The sequence below is a fragment of the Camponotus vicinus genome, unplaced genomic scaffold (genome assembly GCF_025532165.1).
Source record: "Camponotus vicinus isolate PSW18456_S1 unplaced genomic scaffold, iyCamVici1.0 SCAF_3, whole genome shotgun sequence".
In the NCBI taxonomy this organism is placed as follows: Eukaryota; Metazoa; Arthropoda; class Insecta; order Hymenoptera; family Formicidae; genus Camponotus; species Camponotus vicinus.
In genome coordinates this window covers 17,828,351-17,851,104 of record NW_028141967.1, presented here as the reverse complement: position 1 = coordinate 17,851,104, position 22,754 = coordinate 17,828,351, and the positions used below count along the sequence as shown (strand labels likewise).

Here is a 22,754-nt window from a genome sequence, read left to right as displayed (position 1 = left end):
GGCAACGCCGAGGACTTCTTAATCCCTCTTAAATAAGTGCGCGCATCGGCAAAGATGCCGGACGTTTGTCACGCGGTGCTTCGTCGAGGCGCCTTGAGGGTTGCAACGAGGACCATTGGATTAAAACAGATCGCATCGATCTCGAAGCGGCAGTGGACGATGCCAGGGACGGCGGGAGAGAAGAAGCGATGAGAAGAGTTTCTCTCTCACTTTCCCTTTTCCCTCTCGCACGCGTCTCCTCTCGTCGAATGTTCTATTAATTCCGCTTATTCGTTAGTAATGGAAATTATTCTAGCTCTGCGCTGGCGCGCAAACACCTCGACGCGCTTTATCGCCATTTTAATCAGCGAGTACTTTAATTAATTGTCCGTTACATAATTCATAGCGACGCGTCGTTCTGTACGCGGTAGCGTTCGCGATCGCGAACTATGAGCAATTCATAGCATGCCGAATTGGCCGCGGAAGTTCGCGTAATAACGGCAATAGCGAACGTATACGTAGCTAAAAAGAATCATGAACGAACGAAATTGAATGCGTGAAAATAAGAAGCATTTAATTTGCAAAACAATGTTTCCTCAATGTTTCTATAATGCTACAATCATTACTACCGCGTAGCTCTTGGAATCTACGATCATTAGCACGAAGTTGATCGCTTCTTAACTAAGCTTCCGCTATCTAATTGCTATTTATTCCCATAAGTAATGGGAATAAATTGTAGAAAATATTGGTGTTTTGTTTGATATAAAGTGGATCATAATCTTTTTGCTTGAGATCTCTGTGGCTTCCTAAAGAAAGATCTAAATTAGTGTAGTAGCAAATAGTTTTGCGACAAAATGTCAGAAATATTATAAACATTTGATAAAAAATTAAAATAATTTTTAAAAAATAGGCAAATTTTTATTATATTTTTATAATCTAATTAAAAAAAGGGATATATAAAGGGATGCACATTGAATCAATATCTAGACATAATTTGAAAATAATAAATTTAATTAACCTATATTGTGTCTGTGAAAATATTACCGACAATCATGAGCGAGTTTTCTATATAGGTAAAAACAAAATAATTTGCAAGCTCAGTAGAAAAATAATTGTTTATTGTGTGTGTAACGGTAAAAGTAAATTGAATGTGTATTGTTAATTGGATCAGATATAATGGCGATAGTCGAGAGATACATAATAATAATATAATATAATATAATATAATAATATAATAATAATAATAGTAACAGCGTTTTATTGAGTTTGGTAATATATAGCATGCAAAATAAAATGAATGCGTTGTACAATTATTTAAAATTTCTCTGTTTTGCAATATTTCATATTTTATATATTTATATAGAACAAAATAGTATTATAATAATAGTGTAACGTAGAAAAAATCTATCGAATTTTTTTAAGGAATGATAGGTGACCATCATTTAATAATGCAACTTTAACAGTTGTTAAGGTAATTATTAAATATTTGGAAAAAATATTCTTGAGTACTTTTTTTGCTCTTTTTTTCTGATATTGTATTCTTTGATAAATGGTATATAAAATTAATTTTCTTTTAAACTTAAGCTTGTAATATTTGGATATTATGATTTTTTTTGTATTGATAATCTTTTTTCTCTATATATTTTTTACATATGTTTACTTGATCATATTTTTTGACGAATTTGCGAAACATAGCGTGGATTGACATTGATAGAAAAAGAAGCTAATAACGATCGAAAAAATAATTAATGCAAAAGGAGAAGGGGACGGAAAAATAATTCCTATCGGCCGAGCGAGATCGCGATATATAAATTCGACGTCGAAAATGATTACCGCGCGATACTTTGCAATAAATCTTTCTCGGTAATAATCGACAGCGCGAGAGTCTCAATTTAATGTCGACGCGCCGAATGTGCCTGTATGAAAATTTAATTATTTATTTGATCTGACGTAATAATACGGGGGCCATTGGAATTAATAAAACGCGGACGGGTGGTATACGGCTGGTGCGTTTTAAACATTGAGATGCATTAAATCCCTTTAAAACCGGTCATCGTTCATTTATTTAATTAAAACGCCCGGCTCGTTGCGCCGCTTTTCACAATTTAACATATTTAGTTTGAAGAATGCTAAACATGATACTTCGTTATGCGGCGAATTAAAAGAAACGGTAATTTCGCGAATAAATGTCGATGCGAACGAGCATTGATCGATCTTGCCGCGCGGACTGTTAATAACAAATTTCCGATAAAAGCGCCAATACAATGGCGGCAGTAATAAATTTACTGAAATTCGCGCGATATCCGCCCACGAATTGCTGCAGAACGTTGGAATATGCCGCGTCTTTCAAAAGCGCAACACATGCGAGCGAATCATCGATTTTAAATGGAATCGTGTTTAAACATTCTGACTCCTGTGAAAATTAAAATAACATATTCGATAAAATATTAATTGCATAATTGAAGTCGGAAAGTTTCAAACAAAATCATTATTTGACTTTTATTGTTCACATACAGGCTACTGCATAGTACATAAAATTTATGTATTATAATATTATTAATTATTTTGTATATTAAAAAGTCTTTTACAAAATATTTTTTTAAATATTTTTTTTTTAATCCATTCATTTATCACGATTGTCATTTGAAGTAAGCTTCAATAATTGATTAGTTGCTTCCGCGTTCTATTATCGCGTAATAATATATATTATAGTTAAAATTGAAAATGCAATTGTAACATTTACTATAGCATTAAATATGTTCAGTAATATCTAATTTTATTTTTTGCAAGCGTTACATAGTAATTATGAAATTGAAATTTGTTAGAAAAACGAGAGCTTCTTCCTTAGCACAGTGATGTTTGGTGATACTTAAATAACTGTCCGTGGCATATAATTAAAGGCTATTTTCAGATTAATATAAGAGGATTTAGAGAATTACGAAAGAAAGCGTCGCGTCACACTTTCCAACTTGCGCGAAAATCGCTTTAACTCTGTTCCGAAACTTTAATCTTCTTTCAGTTCGCGGAAAACTGAAGTTTAGGATATAAAACGATAGATGCAGCCGTCTTGCATTTTGATAAGATATCGGCCGGTGAAAAACGCGATTATGTGAAATTTATTCAAGAAGTAGTTTCCAAGAATTGTCATGTTGAATGCGGAATTCATTAATTTTGTGATAGCATCATACATCATTCAGCGTATGTCATTCTTTATATCATATTATCCAGTATATTATTAGTTATTAAAATAAAATATTTAATTACTATTCTAACTGTATTTATAAAAATTATTATATACTATTTATAAATTTGCTCATATAATTTTTTTTACACACATAAAGCAAACAAGCAAAATTATTCTATTAAAATTTAACATGAAAAACATCAAGATCAATTTATAATGATTTACATAAAACTTACACACATAAACGCTCTCTTTTTCTTTTTCTACATTAAAAATATAAGTGCAAAAAAAAATCATAATTCTTCTCATATACAATACATATATACGCTCGCACGACAGATCAAATTTTTATTTGCCACAATTGTTTAACAATGTTTTAACACAATAATATGCAACTTCGAGATGGTTGAAAATGCGCTTTAATAATTTTTAATCGAAGTGACGCGTCAGCTGATACGTCATTTTAGCTTTCTCTTGTGTGCATCTGCCATGTTTACGGATGGTTCGTCAGCGAGCTCTGCTGCGGCTTTAAAGCTGGCTGCCGGTGTTTGATGATCCCCGACGACGACATCGCTTCTGGACGACTAAGGTCACTCTCGAGGCCGACGCCCGTCAATCAGAATCGTTTCCCCTGGATCAACGTGTCCTCGCTGGACAGGAGACGGAGGATAAGGAGGAGGCAGATGCCTTTCTATTTGAACAAAGATCACGGATTGTCTCGTAGGCTAATGAGATTCTCCTTGTCTCCGCGATCTACGCGATACTACAACGACGAAGACAACGAAGGATTTCGCGAGGGGGAGAAACTTGATCCTTGTTAGCGAGGCTTTGTACGGGCGCAGATAATGGCAGGTGTCAATTTTTTGACGAGATCAAAGCTTATCCTTTTGACGTCTATTAATCCTTAGGCTTCCGACGAATTTCATGTGTCAACTTTACAGTTGACCGACTTTCGTCATATTTTGAACGAAAGATTTAGGTAGTTTAAAGAGTATATTTAAATAATTGTATATATAATGTATGTATAATGCTTTCTCGCGAAACCATTTTTAAATTTAATAGTAAAAAGTATTTTTATGTAAATTAGTAAGAGGAAATTAGATTAATTAAAAGATTCCCGATTCCCGAAATGAAACTAAGTTATAAATTTTATAAAAACTAAAATATGAATTTTTAGAGAATTTGATCTTTAAATTTTTTGCTTTCATGCTTATCTGTGTAACATATTCCTAGATACTGAAAAGAAAGAAAGAAAATACGAATATAAAATAACGAAAATACTTTATACTCTGTACATGTTAGCTCGAATGAATAAAATATAAAAAATGCTTTGCAGTCAAAATAATTATTAGTAAACTTAAAAGAAAGATAAAAATATATAAATATCTCTTTCTATCTATTTTTTTCTCTCGAATGAGTTTGTCAGTTTTAAATCGGCCACTATATGTTGAAGACTAAATAATAAATGATAATTAGTATATCATATAATAATAAGAAGCCCTTTTCGAAATTATTTTTTGAAAGTTTAACTCTTTCGTTAATTCTTGTCCTTAATTTTCACAATTATAAATATCCAATTACAAAGCCACACATATGCACAGATAGTGAATACACGTTCTGATCTCTTCGCTATTAAAAGTGCAAATACACGTCAACCTGGGACTTAACGATAACAAACTATAAATAACTCTGTTTTACAGAACAAAAATAAAACATTTTTAGACGACGAACATATCGGAAAGGGATAATCGAATATAGAGAAAAAATATAGACGTCGCGGACGAACTTTGCGCACGCACAAACGCCAGGACAAACAAAACCAATCAAGTTACATCCCCGACGCGCCTTACAAATTGCAAAGTGAGAACGCCACCGACTGGCGCGAGTAAACGAACTGAAGCGACGCTTCTTTTCCCGAGGGAGCACCCGGAGGATAAATAAGGATCAAGGTTCTTCGCGTGGCCAGGATCTGCGAGAAACGATGGATGGGTCCTCGTCGTTGTCGGTGCACGAAGCTCGTGTTTTCTTCGACTTTTCATCAGCCGCGAGAATGGTTTTCCATTAAGGCGTTCGAATTGGCGGAAGAAATGAAGACGGGACGAACTCGGCCGAGGATGCGGAAACGGGGACGTGGAACGAACTCGCTGGGGACAAGTGGTTAATTACGGTCGTCGGCTATAAGCCAAGTTCTCGTTTTAAATCGCCAACCGGGGCTCAACTAGCTCGCGAGAGCTACTCGTCGCGACTCTCGCGCTTTAAAGGCAAAGCCAATTAAATATAGCGATCTTTGTAAACGGTCGCGTTGCGCTACTTTATATCCTTTATACAAAAGCAGGTATAAATAAAACGAAGGATAAACATCGCACAATACATGGACGGATATCTTATAAAGTCGAGCGGTAAATTTGCATTCGACATTAAAATCTGACTCGATTATCGGTGTCTATCAATTTATTGGATATTCAAATAATATCTAAAAATTTTATGCTTTTAAAATGATATCTCTCTCGAAAGATAATTAAATATTATTAAATATAACACACATGATGTAATTTTTCATAGCTGACTAGTAAGAGATATCTTCTTTGCCGATTATGTTTACTGCAGATATTTAGTTCACACTTCATTCATCGTGTGTGAATTAGGTTCTCGAAATTAATTATATCGATTAATGTAAGTAGAATACTGTGACCAAAGTGGAGTGAATAAACGAGGAAGAGGACAACGACGTGTTCGACGCCGCGTTCGATCACCAATTAGCGGCGGTTCCTTTTCGGCGGCTTTTCTTTTTCCCCGCTTGCATCTAGATAGTGGGATCATAACGAATCGTCCGTCGATGTCCGCCGCGAGGTATCATCGGAGAAAGAAAGAGAGAAAGAGAGAGAAAGACGAACTCGGGAGGAGAAAAGAGAACCAGTTTAGGACCGGTCGCGAAGAGATGGAACGGCCAAGCGTATCCACCGATCGGATTCAAAATTGATATTCCTTTCGTGGGCTGACCGACTGCGATCTCTCGAAAAAATCGCAGAAGACTTTGGTGCGCGTCCCTCTCTCTCTCTCTCGCTCCCTCTTTCTCTCTCCCTTTCTCCTTCCCCCTTCTGGCAAACGACAGCTGCTGCGACCGCTGCCAAGACGCATCGTTACCACGAGCGATAACACAATGGCCGCCGTTCTTCCTACGCGGTTATCACGCGCCGATCGCCGAGAGCGCCGATCCTCGGGAAATTATGGACTGTCACGATGCGCTCTCGATAACTGGCCTGAGGACGTCCGCGGATACACCCGGCTATCCCCGTGTCGTCCCGAGATTTCGTCGCGCGACGATTCTTCGATAAACCGCTTTTGGCGCGGCCTTGCACGGCCGAGCGAAGCGAAACGGCGGGGAACTTTCGTTATGCGGAACTTCTCGAATTTCAGATCCCACTCCTTAAGTACTGGAGACCTCTAAAAATATTTTGAGAAACTTGTCATAAAGTTTAATAAATTTCCGAAACCTAATAATGGCATTTGACAAGATTATAATTTTTAATCATATATTATTACATTATAAATAATCAAATAATAATAATAATATAAGAACCCGTGAAAAATTTAATACTTCAAGATTAATTTAATTAAAAATTTAATACAAACACGAGATTATATTTTCGCGTTTCGTGCAATATTTGAAATTATAATAATACGATATTAATATTCGCGCCAGATTTGACTTGTATATCACACGATCTGGAAAAGAAGGACTTGCGAATACATATGATGTCCTAAAACGGAAATATCGAGCCGAAAGAATTATTATGACGATTTCTTAGAAGACGTTAATTCTTCCAACTAGCGCACCTTTTATCTTTATACATCCAACATAATTTTAATAGCATACCATCGTTCGCTCTCGTGGTATTTTAATTTTAATTTTGAGCGTGCCGAGATGTGTTTGCACAACATTTTAATTGGCTTCGATTAATTGTCGAACAGAGGAGAAGCGCTTGATAATTACGAGAGGCGGATTTATTTATTAATTGTTTACATACCTGAATGAGTTTTCTCGATTGACTCTCGCTTTGTTCCATTGTCGATAATTCTAATAGTAATTATATATACAATTATAGGTACTTAGAAGACTGTGTGTGTGTTTCTCTAATTTTAAGTTCTTAAATTTTAGTTGCTGAAATTTTCCTTAAAAAAGTTTATGTCAGAATATATGTACACACACACAAACACGTAAAAATTCCTTCTTAATTTTAGAATTTTATCTCCACATGCCTCAGTGCATGCAATTTAAATTTCTCATTAAAAGAAATTATGTGACAAACTAAATATCTCTTTCAAGAAGACACGAAAGCATCCTTCTGAAAGCATCTCAAAAAACTCATATTTTTGAAGACGTATCTCGTGTAATTTACGATTGACAGTTGAGATATTCGAATCCCAACGGGACATATGTATCCTTTGACGTGCATCGATGAACATCCACCTTGCGGCCCTTCGCTCTTGGTCCCATTGACTTATTTCACGATATCGTCGGAATTCCATCATCACGTTTCCACTTTTACTCGTGTGGCACTCAGACTTGATATTTAATTAACGACAGGCCAGCGCGATTCGAGAATGATATATGTATAAAAGGCGTCTCTGGAAATTTGCATCTCCATTCAAGTCACGTCGCGTGTGGCTCTTACCCACACCCTTGTCTATGGTCACCATTCGTACGCGTTAAGTCCCGATGGTCAATACTTAACGAACGATATCGTAAAATTCCGATCACCGTTCGCCGGATCAGAATACGTCAGACCGGCTTAAATGGAAATACTCGTGATTAAAGAACGAGACAAAGAACAGCCGCCAAAAAGAAACGTCATTTGTTCAATGAACTCGTATATTTCTACAAAAATGTATCGTCTGTACGCTACATTTTATTTCATATGTTATATTTTTGTAAAATAAAAAAACGATTTTTTAAATCTTTATTAACGATTGGATCGAATTAGATCAATAATTAAGAAGATTAACACAAAATTAGAGCAAATGAATTTATTCACAAACTTTGTTTGTGGATAACGTACTGACATTCTAAAAATACTTTAGAAAAATATTATATAACATATTTTTTCTAATCTAATAAACTACAGTAACAAGATGAAGAATCGAACGTCTGTAAAGGAAAACTTGAATTCGACGAAGAATTTACCATTAAGATTTTATATACGGCGAAGAAATGTGACGTCAATATATTTTTGTCTTACATTACATCTTTCGTTTTCGGAGATTTGAGCAGCCCATTTACTTTATGGACGTACAAACGAAGGGATCGTAAAGTCACGCGGACGTCACATTGACTCGCTGGCTCGCTCGCGCGAAGAACGTCGGAGCGACAAAATCGTAATCTCGGCGACACGTCGGATAATTATTCGGATATCCCCGAGAGAAGAATGCCCGAGGTATCTAGATACCTTTAATGGGGCAAGCTTTCAGCCGCTTATCTGGCCAAGGCTCACTCAGGCTTTTACCCAGTCCCGCTCTCACCCGCACAGATAAAATACACTCGTAACACATCCTCTTCCACTTCTCCCCACTTGTCTTTTCCTGCCGCCGATATAATTAACCGCTATCACCACGAGAGCGAACGGTCCCCGTTTTTCTGCCTTTTTTTCGCCGGATCGAAATTCCATTACGAACCATTTATTTTATGCGTGCGTGATCGTCGTCCTTACGAGGAGAGAGCGGACGCGGTCCCGATAAGGGACGTCGGCTACGCCCTGGACTAACGTCGTTACGTTTGCGAATGAACGTCGCGAGAGGAGAAACGGTAAAGTTCTGGTAAATGGGAAATGCCCGGGGAATTGAAGCCCAAGGGTCTTCTCTTACGGTGATTGTCATCTTAAGTTTGAGAAAATCGTGATGCTTTCGAAAATGCAGCTCATCACACTCTCTATTCGCTTATAGAATACATAAGAAAGACTTTTGAACAAGTAAGATTTTTAACGTCACCTTTCAATTACCGTATGAGGGAAATTAGTCTTAATTATTAGAATAAATATTTTTAACAAAGGGAAGCTAAAACTCATTTTCACAATTTAATTTTTCTGTGACATCTTTATAATTTTATAATGGTATCATTTTTTGTTCTCTATTTTGAAAGCAAGTAATGATTGATAGAAGTGTCATTCCATAATTAATAATGAAAGAAATTAAATAGGAAAATAAAATAACAATGATGTAGCGATAATTCATAACTAATTACAATTTTAAATTGCGAAGCTACATTACGACGCACAGGGATAAATTACGTAAATTATCTTAATGCTGTATCAATACAGTATTGTATGGCAAAGTTATTACGTCAGGAATTTACTCCAATATTGTGTACATGTAAATTAATTAAAACGGATTGACAGGACGCGAGATTGTTCGCTGGGCAGCTCGATTTCCACATTCGCCGCGGCTAATAAACCTTAATTAACGATCGCTATCTCGGATAATTTTCCTGGCGCATACCGATCGCGGGACTTCAACGTAAGTTAATCAACGTTCTGTTGGTAATAAAAATCGCGATTTTTCCACGCTGACGAGGAAATGACCTTCATCGCACACACATAACGCGAGAATCCTTCGACGGTGTGGTTCGACCATTTCATTTCAAAATAGGAAAATATAATAAGCTGATGCTCGGAAATGCGTAATTTAATATTTTTAACCGGTCGAGAGCCAACTCGGAGTGACTCGCACAGTCCATCCGTCTCCGGGAGTTCATCAATCTCATGGGAACACGGCTAATCCTACGGGATTATGTAACGCCGCAGTGTTTAAGCGCCGAGCCTCTAAAACTCCGCTATGTCCGCCTAGATTTAGTAAATTCCCGCGACTTATCTAGTACATTTTTATCTATTTTTATTTATTAGATTCGCATGTTTGCAGTTCATTGCTTATTTGCTGTCGATGAATTTATAGCTAGTAATAAATAATTAGTAATCGATTAATTAACTTCAAATTTACATGTTTATGAAATGTTTTACAATTTTCAATATATATTTTTGCGAAGATATTTTTTGTATTACATGTGCATTAAATCATATACTTAATTATACATATAATCTTGACTACAAGAATACGTAAAATATTCTCAATAAATTGTAATATATAAAAGTAGTGTTTAAAAAATAAAAATAAAAGATACAAAGATTTTAAATTTTTACACTGAAATATAATAGAGATACTGAAATAAATATTAATGTATTTTAAAAACTGATTACAATAAATAAATTTTATTATGATTTACGTTATCATCAGGAGCTTTACGAATTAATAGATATTGTATTATTTCGTTCACTATATCACTAGAGAAAGAGATCGATGTATGCTCGATAAATATATGCTGCACCATCTTGTCAGATGCATATTATCATGTCAATTTGAAAAATCTTGATACAATGAGGATTATACTGTTGAACCAATTTTAAGTAGTCGTTTTATATCTTAGAAATTTTCTGCGCATGAAATTTAATTGACAGGAATCGTTTAAAAGACTGCAAAAAGAAAAGAATATTTTGTAATGATATTATTTTTAAAAAAACTACAATTTTTTCAAATACCTTTTTTTCTTTCCTTGACATTTCAGAGAAAAACGCATTTTTCAACATTACTCTAATTATTTAAATTCATAAAGCAATTTTCTATAAAAGCACTTGTCATAAGAAACAGCATTTTATCTCTCAAATAACAGCGTATATCATAAAAATTTCTGCTCTTTATTAAAATCAAATAGACTAGAGGCACCCGTATCCTTATAATAATAACCAGATGCAATATAATATTTATTATATAACTACTATATGAAGATATTTATATATTACTGCTACTGCTACTTTTATGCATTGTTATATCATTATTTCGTGGTTGTAACATAAGATACTCTCTTTTTCTTTCCTCGCTATCTTGCTGTGAAGCATGTATTATTTCAGTCAGAGCCATTCATGAAATGATGAATCTTTTCAGATATACTCCTTTTATTTATTGTCTCTACAATATCTCCGCAGTACGCAAGCTGTTACTCTGCTTCCGGCGCCGATCGGAATGTTTCTGCATGCTTTGTAAGACCGGTCTTCCGCATAGGAGCTTCGGTATCTCGTGGTTACCTGTAAAAAAAAAGAGTATAGATATGCCGATTGCGGTTTATATCCGCCGCGGTGCGAAACGTCTTCGCCGCTCTTATCCTCCCTAGCAAACTAGAAAGTATCAGAAGCAACGGCCCTTATCGACTTCCTGGAACTCATTAATGTCTAGTGATACTAATTAAAGAGACGCGCGGGCATTTTGTCATTGTTTGTACGTTTCCGGTGAATTTTCCGGTAATCTGCTGCATCGCAATTCCAACTATCTGCACTGAAAGAGATAAAATCCTGTTGTGACGCTATCTTTGTGCTAAATAAGACGATCGAGATTCATAATTAATGCGCGGTATCGGTCGAGGAAAATCCAAGAAAAGTGAACTTTCCACATTGAAATCCAGCTGCATTGATTTGCATGTCGATATTGAGCAAAAATACAATTGTAGAATACAAACGAAAATATTGTCGAAAACAACGTGAAGTTAAAACTAACAATAAGACAACAAACAATGTTCGAGTCATTTCTGGCATTTCCAGGAATTATTTATGTAGTATATTTTAATAATTCGTATAATAATTTAGGAAATAAAGATAGTTTTATATTATATACTCTCTCTCTGTTAAGTGCAAAAAGATTATATCAATGTGTTAGAAGATTGTGAAAAAGACAAATCTCTTTTAATTTTCTTTAGAAGTCGTAACTTGAATTTTCAACATTAAAATGTATAGAAAAATATATTCATCAAATATAAAGTAAAATCACACATATAATAATGTTTATGCTGAAAATATTCCAGTTTCTAATATAAAGTCATCTTTTAATAGAATTATTCTTTTCTTAAACGTGTAACTTTCTCCAATAATTATTCGCTATTCCACTCGCTTTAGTCTCTCCCAATTTCAATGATCGCAGAGGTTACCGAGATTCCCGGAGTCAAGCTGGCTTCGGTCCACGGAAGGCATGTCTCAATATTTGGGAAGATATAATCGGCTTATAGTCTCGAGCCGGTAACTTAGGATCGGACCCTACCTGTTCGCATTCGTATTCCACCAACTTGACACGTGAACGGTCCGGATATCTTTCCAGGAGAATAAGTAAGAGGAAGAGTTAGAGAAGGAGATAAGGGAGAGAAAGGGAGAGAGAGAGGAAGAGATGAAGAAGGGGAGAGAACACGAGAAAGGGGTGAAAGGGGGAAAGAAAGAGAGAGGCGGTAGGAATGAGGGCCCCGAACGTCGTATCGACTCGGTAAGGAACACGAGATTTCAATTACTCGGCTACCATTTCATCAAACCAGGACTTTAGCTCTCCCTCGTGCCCGCAGAATCCTCCGGAGAAGCCGCCATGTCACCTTTAACGAACGACGAACGATGGACGAGACTGCATACCGGACGATTTCGTTCTTCTCTCCCCTCTTTCCTCTTCCTCCCCCTTTTCCTTAGCCCTTCTTCTTTGTCGGTTTCTGAGACCTTATGGAGATTATTCGAGGAACTCGTAAATTTATTTTTCTTTTTTTTGAGCCACGTAATTTCCGGATAGAGGACGTTTCAAGCGTGCTAAACTTTTTTGACTTCTTAAAAGATTTATTTCTTTGATGGATTTTACTTTTCGAAATTAAGTTTTTTCTAAATACATTTTATCGTTGAATATTTATTAAAAATTCCATGCTTTATTAAAAGCCTGATATGTAATCCGCAGAAATTATTTAATATTCTAGCAGTGTCAGTTCGAGTTCTACAATCGTAACTGTGAATTGCACGGCTTTAGTTAAGTTATAAATGAAATAAAGCGGAGAATCTCGAACTCTGCCATAATTAACAAATTATAACAAAAAGCTAACATGTCGACGTATAGTGACAGGTATAACTGTCATGTTAAAATCCATTTTGCGAAATTCGCATATCCGATTATGTTCGTTTTTAATAAGTTGGTTACTATGCTATATATTTTTAATTTTCAGTCGTGGAAAGACTTTAAGCATTTGAGCACATTTCAAGTTTTATTCACATTCTAACAAAAAATGTTATATGAAATAAAATACTGTTAGATGTAGTGCTTTTCCATTTAATTTTCGTAATTGTTCGTCAACGTATTAGAATCGTTTCCGTGAAGAGAGATCTCATTCATTACCTGATTTGGTTTCAACTCGAAGAGTTTTTTTATTTTGCAACTTCTGTTGTAGATAACCGATCGTAAACCCCACTTCCGTTATCTGGCAGGAAAGTTTTGCGGGATATTATTATTACGCTCTAGTCCAAAACTGGGTGAAATTAAAGAAAAACAACGTCGGCCATAGTTTAAATGTGCTATCGATAAACCCGCGGATTGGACTTATTACTTTTTAATTAACGGTCAACCCATTTGAGGTTAGTCCTTATAGATGGACGAATCATTTTCCTATTTTCTTTTTTTATCTTTGTCTTTTTATTACTAGTTAAACGATGAAAGGAAGGACATAATTTCGGAAATCATCATTTTTTTAAAATAGAATATTGTGTAAGAGAAAAATTATATACATAATTTAGTAAAATTAAATTAGTAATTTTCATGCAATCGCATCAACAGAAATATTTAAAAAGAAATCTCATATTTCTTATTTTCTTCAGTTATGCATATAATGATAAAATTTCACAGTAAACAAAAAAATACAATACTAGATGGTGTTTGAAAACAAAATATTTTTATATTTAAAAATTAATAGATTAATAGAAATTTTTAAAGTGGAAAAGAAATAATGTACTGTCTTACGGATTGTCTCATCCATAGATTCTCTGCTGAATATCTAATTCTTATAGATCATCCATGCGTTTCCTTTTTCACAAATCGCATCGAGATGTAATAATAAATTTATCGAGTCTGACGGAAATGTATTGCATCTATTAAAGTGCATCCTGCGATATATAAATTGTCGAACCAGATAAAATCAATTCGCAAACCATAATAAAATCATAATGAGATTGTGTGAATGGAGTAACGTGGGCCTCAATTATTTCGACGAGGTACTCCGGAGAAAGGGGTAATTTTTGCGGAGGAGGGAAAAGCTAGCGTTGTGGATTTAAAGCGACAGCATCGGAGGTTTTTTATACCTGGAATTATTTTACAATTTTAGAGAAAGAGACCGCGTTTCCACGGTTTGAATTTTATAAAGGACATACGTATCCCACCTCTCTCTTATCCTCCCAGTGCTGTTACACCTCGGTATAATCTCTAGAAAGAAAAAAATGTGCACCTATTCCGTGGGTATTTGGTTCGCGAATACGCGTCTCATCGATGATTAATCGCGAATTAACTACGTGGATTCGAGCTCGTTCCCTTCGCGAATGAGTGCGAAATTAAAAGTATGCAATGTTTATTAAGCCAATTTGTATGCATATTTGTGTATTGTGTATTGAATATATGAATCTGTACTTTGAATATTTATTCACTCATGCATTAATAATTCTTAAACATCATAAGGTTAATCCGTTGTTGACAATCGATATGGTGTTACTGTAGATAATGTTTCACATACATTTGAAAACTATAGTAATAATATTTAATTATTATTTGCTTTTATATCAAACAAATATTGCGATATATCAAATTGTATTAGTTAAATATTTGTATATTTATATGTATCATTTTTTTATAATGAATTTAATGTAACATCCTTTTTTTTGTCAAATAATATATGTTAGTTTAATGTTGTACAGAATAAGATGCGACTAACGCAATAGCGTTTTTAAAAGTTTGTTCTCTTAATTAACGATTTGTTTGTTGAGTACCGGTTATGATAGCGTCATTCTTATGAAAAGCGCATCAACCCGGTAATATCCTCAGTATTCTCGCGAAATATAATTGCCGGTGGAGATATTTAAGACGTCGTTTTCTTTTTGAAGCACATGCATCCTTTCTCTTTTCTCTGGTCTTTTCTCTCATCCGCCCGGTCTCCACCATAATAATTACAACGACCAGAACGACGAATGCAGAGTCATCCTCTCCACACGCTGTTACATGTTTCAGCAATGAAATAATCAGTTAATTTCACGACGAACCGCTCTCACCCTTTTTATAACGGACTTTAAATACTTCATTATTGTACATACGCCAATAAACAAATATGTTATTTACTTGCATTCATCGTTCACTTTTAATTTAAGTTGGTTAGTACATGTAGTTTGTTGGATATTTATTTATGGAGAAAATAGCTTTAATTAATATATAAACTGCTCATTATATGAATAGTCGATATATGTTACGTAACATTTATTATACACATTTATGCATCTTCCTAGTTTAATAATACATATATATATATATATATATATATATATATATATATATATATGTGTGTGGAAATGAACACGAATAACTATTTCAATGTATTTAATAGTTACTGATGCGCCAAGTTTCCTATTATTGTTTCAATATACGAGTAATATAGCATAGACTGGATTGATGTCGATTAGTTAAATAATATTTAATTGATTCTCTGTCGCAGATAATCTCTTGTTGTTGTTGATACCTCTGTTGCAGATAATAATACTGATTATAATATACATAAATAAATATAATTTATATATTTGTCTAGGTATATTATAATCAATATTATATATACATACATGTATTGAGATAGATTGTAATTGAATATATTTTATTTTGAATATTAAAAAATACAATTTTTTTTATAATATCACATATTTAGAAATTCAAGAGAAAAATGCATTTCTAATATATATCTTGCGATATCGAAACAAATTCGAATATATCGCTATACGTTTTGCCAGATCTTGTGACCCACCGTGTCCTTGTGCATTTCGCGAATCGTCAACAAGAGAACAGTTCTGCGGGTTCGAAACGAAGGGCCTTCTCGCTCTCCCGCGACGATGACGAATTTTACCGGTCGGACAAAATTTAACTGTCATTCCAAATAACTATTTACAACTTGCTCGCAAGAAGTCAAAACGGATTCTTGCATATGTAAGTACGTGCGTCGGCTTCTGTCTGTTTACCTGGCCCAAGCTCGCCGGAGAGAGGGACCCCGATGGAGTTTGGGCCCGCCTGCATTTCGCCTGCAGGGCGGTCTGCCCTCATTAGACACCGCTCGCTCGCGCACGGACACGTACACGCGTCCCTCAGCGTGCAATCATCCTCCGAGATCTCCGTCATTCCCTCGAATGACTTTTCGCCTTTCGTGCTGCGCGGAGGCCGGTACCCGCCCTCAGTTGGACTCGATGGTTGCACCCTAATCTGTCCCCTTCGCCTTCCTGCCTCGTCGTTCGCCGACGATTGTATTTCGCGAGAAAGATAAAAAGAAAAGGGAAGAGAACAAGAAAGAAACAATCATTACAACTATAAAATTATTATTTAAAAATCTATTTAAAAATATATATATACAGTATAATAGGTATGCATATTTTTCGGATTTAAAATTTTTATTTTAGTTAAATAATATCTAGAAAATTAAATTAAATTTTATTAAAATATTTGATTTAAATTTTATTAAAATATTCACGTGTATGTAAATTTGTTTGCAGTTCAGTGCGGATTTTAGTTTACTTCCTTGAAATTAAGAGCTAGTAAACTTGGCGTCTGAAAGGCCTAAATGCGTGTTGAATACAAGATCGCGTCTAATTTTTCTTGTCGGAACGATCCACATGACACGACGACTAATTCCGGAGATCGTTACATGGAGTTCCAGAGAGAGTCGACGGGAGTAGACAGGCGCATTCAAAACGACCAGGATCGGACGAGAATCTGGTGTTCCGCGTCCCTGCGCGTACGCAATCTCTCCCGCGCGTTCCTTTTTAATTCATCCTACCTTCTCTCATCGTGTTCTTTCTTAGGTTGTCTCTTCGGTCGACCGTTCATTCGGATATTGCCAAATATCTCGGGCAGATAAGGCAGCAGAGCCGTCTCCATGGCGCTTTGTCCGATGTGCACAATGGCGCACGATGGGAGAATAATAAGAAACTGGTGAATTCTCGATACAACGGGCGGAGGAAATCGTAGAGGGAAGAGAGAGACAAATAAAGATAGAGAGAGAAGAGTGGATGCTTTAGAGATTGCGAGAGACAAAAGGTAAACTCGGCAGATTCTGCGATACGATCCGCTAAATCTACGTTTATATATTCCTATCTTGCCTCTTCGATCTTTTCGTGCGTTGGCTGGGTCTCTCAAAAGGAAAAGAAAAAATTGTGATCGAATAATACGCCAAAATATTTTAATTAATCCGTGTTTTAATAACTGTTTAATTTTGTCTTCGCTTCAATTTATTTAATTTTATCGGAAAAATACATTCTTATTTGACGCGATCCTGATAATTTGTATACGTCACGAAGAAGATATATCCTTCAGAACTACCGTGCTTACGCAAAATCGCCGGCATGCCTGTCAGAATGCATCAGATTCACGATTCTAACTCGACGAATCTAACGGCACGTATCGACGCGCCAATCATAATATATGTATGAATGTTCACACACACATACACAACCTGTCGGAATCTCTCTTAGTGACAAGAAACGCCTCTCTCCAACGCGCGATCAAACCCTGCGGCTACCTCCGACATCCATAATTGGAATCGTTCTTCGATGACGTCAGTGACTAGGCAGCGACAGTGTGACGTTGACGGCGTGCACTCTCTGTAATCATATATAATTTTCCTTTTGTTATACGCAATTTTAATTCTTACGTTAATATTCTAGTATACTTTAGAGATTAACAAATAATGGAAATAATGTCTTATAAATTTTTATTTTTAAGCATTTTGATAATTAAAAAATTTTTAATTAAAATAAAATAAAATAAAATTTCTTCTACTAAAATAAAATTTATTTTTTTTAGATATATCTTCCAGTTTTTTTGACTGATTATATTTTTTAATTTTAAATGGATCTCTTTATATACGTGTAACAACAGGATTTATATTTAGAACATGAATTGCTTCACTAAACTACTGATCTTAGACTTTATATTTCGAGTTGAATGCAATGCCATTTACAATGTCATGTACTAATTGCTTTATAACGAAAGATGAGATAATTATGCATAATCTTCAAAGGTTAGTCATTCAAGTATGTGAGACATGCAGTCTAGGAATATGCGATGATGGGTAGTTAAAGTGTCTGATGTACAACGAGTTGTCATTTTAGATATGAATAGAAACTTTCGTCATTATCTAGTCGTCAATGATGTGATTAAACACTATTATTAACTTTGTAATTACTTAAGTATGTCGAGCTATTATAAATATGACGAACATACTTATTGAAGCATTAAATCTCTATAAAAATTGGAGAGAGCAGAATATTTTTATTTTTTATCTGCTAATTCAATATACACACGTGTACTAATTAATCGCCTTTCAACATAATAAATCATTTTTTACAGCATCCAAAAAGCTTGAAAGTTACGTTCTTTCGGGCAGTTTAACAAAAATGCATATATGTCTTAATAAATTCGTGAATCATTTCCTACGCCACAAAGTTCTTAACTTTGATTAAAACAGTAAAGAATGGTTATGTTACCGAATCAACCGCGTAATGACTCTTTCAAATCTTGCAAAACCACACACGAAAACGGTTTCCCACATTCACGCGAACTCACGCCGCGCAGAGAGAGAACCGCGCGTTCTCTATAAACCCGGCAGAGAAAATCACAGTAAAAAACATCACAAAGCGACTTTGTAATACATGGGAGTCCATTTCAGTTTGGCGAAATGCATCCCAACACAACACAGTCGATATTCCGCAGTTACGAGCACGTAACCTCTGTCCGTAATAACTCTCTCGATCTCTTTTTTTCCTTTGTCCTTCGTTCCCTCCCTCCCTGCCTTTTCTCGCTCTCGTTCTCTTCAGAGGTTCGAGAGAACCAGCTCTACTGGTCGGTCCACCGATGCTTCTTCGTAGTGGACTCCTCTGTTCGTCTACCGTTTACATGAGCAACACACCGTTCCGGTCCCTTACCGATCTTGTTGTTGCGATAGCATCGCCGAACATACGTGGACACGTTTTGTCTTCTAATGATCCAAATAGAAATTATTCTCGGCCGCCTACGGAGCTCGACCCACAACGATGTCTCCTCTGATCCCCGTTCAAAAATACATTCCTTGATGCGTGCTTGAGAATGTTTGTCAGAGTGCCAGTTAGTACTAATAATTTTTCAATGTGTGGAATGATTAAATTTTACTTAAACTTAATTTAATTTTACCTAATTTTACTTACTAGATTTCTTCGTCTTTTCAGTTATAAGTTACTCAAATACTTTTAAGTATTTATCGTAAAAAATATACTCTCATTAATAACATGTTACTATTGTCAAATTTAAAAAAAAATTTATAAAATAAAATAAATAAAATTTATTAAAATATGTGGAAGTGTCATGTGTGAGTAAAATTTATAGAAAAAATTTGTATAATAAAAAATAATATTTAATACAAAATAAAATTATAAAAGAGATAGAAACAAATATTTGTAAAATATTTCATGATTTATCGAACAATATAAATAAATACAAAGATTATTTCTATGAAATAAATATTTTTATAACAAATCAGATAATATGAATATATAAATTAAAGGAGACATATCAAAGTAGGAATATTGCAAACTTTTTTTTCTTATGTGACAATTTTTTTCTGATGATCTTTAATTCACATTTATGTATATGTATGCATGTGTATGAATATATATCAGTAACGTCTATTCGAAGTGACATCACCACGTCAACCATTAATCCATTTGATTGAGCTTCCTTTCTCGTAGCACTTAACCGCAAAGAAATCCCAGTTGTCCCTAGTAGCGGAGAAGCAAATATCGAGTGTTTTTCGAAATTTATGAGAATTTCGAACGTCGTCCTCTTCTCATAAATCGGCGCGCTTCTTCTCAGGAGACAAAACAAACCGGCGACACGTGAAAAAGCAAACGAGAGAAAAAGAACGAATGAGAAAGGGACCATCCTGAAACGGCGTAGTGTCGAGAGGCGTCGAGACGCTAAAGTGTTGCAGAGGGGGAGAGGTTTAACGGTTCGCGTTTACGGAACAAGTGGAGAGACGAGTCTGGAGACTCGGCGCGAGGATCGAAAAAATCATCGTAAATTTAAAACAGTCCGTTAGCACGCGTGCCGCCCTGTCTGGCAATCGGAAGCAATTCAACATACGGTCTTATAGAGCGTGCGATGGAAAGGACACCCACGAGCGTGCATACGCACTTTTTTGGACCACACTAGTAGGTGATTTATTTCACTGCGTCGCGACTCTCTCTCTCTTTTTCGTCGAAAATTGTTAATCAATTTATACAAATCGGATGAAAATCATAATAAATTACATTTATGTACGCATAAAATGGATTATAATGAAATTATTAAGAGACATAGTCATATCGAATCGAAGGTAATTAAACATGCTATCATTATTTCCCATTTCGGAAAATCATAATCGTCTACTCCCGCCCGAATATGTACGAAATAATTTATGACAACGTAGGAAAATACGCAGACCATTATAGAGATACGCATAATTACTAAACTAACTCGAGCATTAAGGAGAACACGCAGGATATTTTTCAAATTTCACGCAACGCTTATTTGCGACGCACTAAAAGTCCGCGAAACGTCGACTAAAAAGACAGAACTGTCGAGCAAACTGTCATAAATTTAAAGCAGACTGCACGTATGCACGTACGCACGCACGCACGCACGCGGCTCTCTTGTTGGTCCTCCCCCCTCGCATCGGAAGCAATTTACAAACACGTCCCCGCGCGCCACGTGGCAGGAAAGGGATTCGCATTACAAAAATCTGCCCGATTTTTCTACGTCAATGCTATTTCTTGGCACACGCCTGGTTTAGCACCGTCATAAATAATCGTATAATTCATCGAGCCCGGTCGAACGCATCGCTCGCTACTTTGTTGGTATAATATCTTCCGGTCTAATCTCGTTACTATTATTTTGATGTATGACAGGAGAGCAACGAAGAAACAGTCAGAGAGAGAGAGAGAGAGAGAGATAGAGAGAAGAAGCCAGATCCTATTACACGGAACACGAGTCGCGATTGTATTTGTGAAACAATACGAATGTTATCGTAAATTACGAGCACTTGAAACGCAACGGGATAAGAGTTGAGGAGAGACGAGACGAGTGGTGCGGAAATAGAAAAAAATCGTGAAGGGTCGTAAAAGCGGTAACTAGAATAGCAATGTGTAGAGCACTATCGCGCTGTGTTGGATCACAATCGAAAAAATAATAAAAAGAAATCGAAATCATAAAGCGAATCCGCTATAAAAATGAACAATGTACTAAAAATGGAATATTTTCCAATATTTCATGTATTCTATAATGTCACTGAGAAAGTGCGTAATTAAATTAATTCATATTGTCTACTTTAATACATCAACAATGCATCAAATTTTAAATCTTAATAAAACATTCGATTTTTTTCTCAGTGTTTACACTCGTTTAAATTATACGTTTTTCAGAATTTGATACGATATTATTATTATTCCAACTCATATTGAGACAACATGAGAGATCTTAAATTCTCTTGTGACTATTGTGTGGGAGATTCCGCAAATTTCGTTCGCTTTCAAAGCATAACGAAAACGACGAAGCGGTTTAAACGGCGGAAAGCGACATCCGTCAGGGTCGATTCTCAACTGGACAGAGATGAATAGAGGTATAAATGTTTGGCGTGCTTCTGCATCGTGCTTTGTATCCGTGCACACGCACGCCGCACGTGCGTGTAGCATCCATGGTCGACGCAGCGTGCAACGGACATACATACTGGCGTATTGATCTACACTCGTGTGTTGTATGACACATTGAATGTATACGGCCCCAATATTTGTATCATCCACGTGGACGTCGCGTTCCCTTCGCACGGTAGGATCAACGGTAAGCATGATTCATTCTCCTCTCGATCATCGGAAAGCACAATAGAATGAGCTTATTAGCAATTCAGCAAACGAAGAATAATAAACAAATTGAAAATGATAATAAATCTGTCTTATTAAAATGCTAAAGTAACGGGTAAAATAAAAAAGAATTTATTTTAAATCAAATACTATTCACATTGGATGGATATATATTTTTTGCACGGTTTTGCTTTAATTAATTAATGGAAGGCTATAATAATATATTTACTTAATGATGCGGAAATATAATTGATACTTTCTAATATGATTTTAATAATGTAAAATATCAAGATTCGCTATTACTATCATATTAAGTTACATATATAATAAAAAATATTAATAAAAGGAATAGGAAAGTAAGACATTCTAATGAATAAAAATTATGAAAATTAATGAATATATGATGGAGTGTAAGTTTCACCGTGAAACAAAGGCAATCGTTCGTTGCGAAATGTTTCAGCGTGGGAATCACAGATGTTACACGATGCCTTCCACTGAGAAACGATTTCCGGACAACGAAAGTGATCTCATGCGATGGTAGATTTTAATTCCATTAACCTTGGCCCGGGAAAACGACCCGCGGCACCCGGTTTAATTATCGT

The 22,754-nt window shown here is 35.5% G+C and overlaps 1 protein-coding gene and 1 long non-coding RNA gene across 3 annotated transcripts in view; one reads left to right on the top strand and one right to left on the bottom strand.

Annotated features, from left to right (window-relative positions):
• The window catches only part of LOC145969282 (uncharacterized), an 85,854-nt gene that overhangs the window by 61,021 nt on the left and 2,079 nt on the right, over window positions 1–22,754 (top strand). The gene's annotated exons all lie outside the window — the stretch shown is intronic.
• Window positions 16,761–22,754, bottom strand: part of LOC145969280 (uncharacterized) — a 183,359-nt gene continuing 177,365 nt past the window's right edge. For both annotated transcript variants that reach the window (XR_014438000.1, XM_083095273.1), the window contains one exon: window positions 16,761–17,886. Coding sequence is in view for 1 of the 2 variants with exons in the window: in XM_083095273.1 (XP_082951399.1) it covers window positions 17,754–17,886 (133 nt within the window). In the remaining variant the exon portion in view is untranslated. The remainder of the gene's footprint in view (window positions 17,887–22,754) is intronic.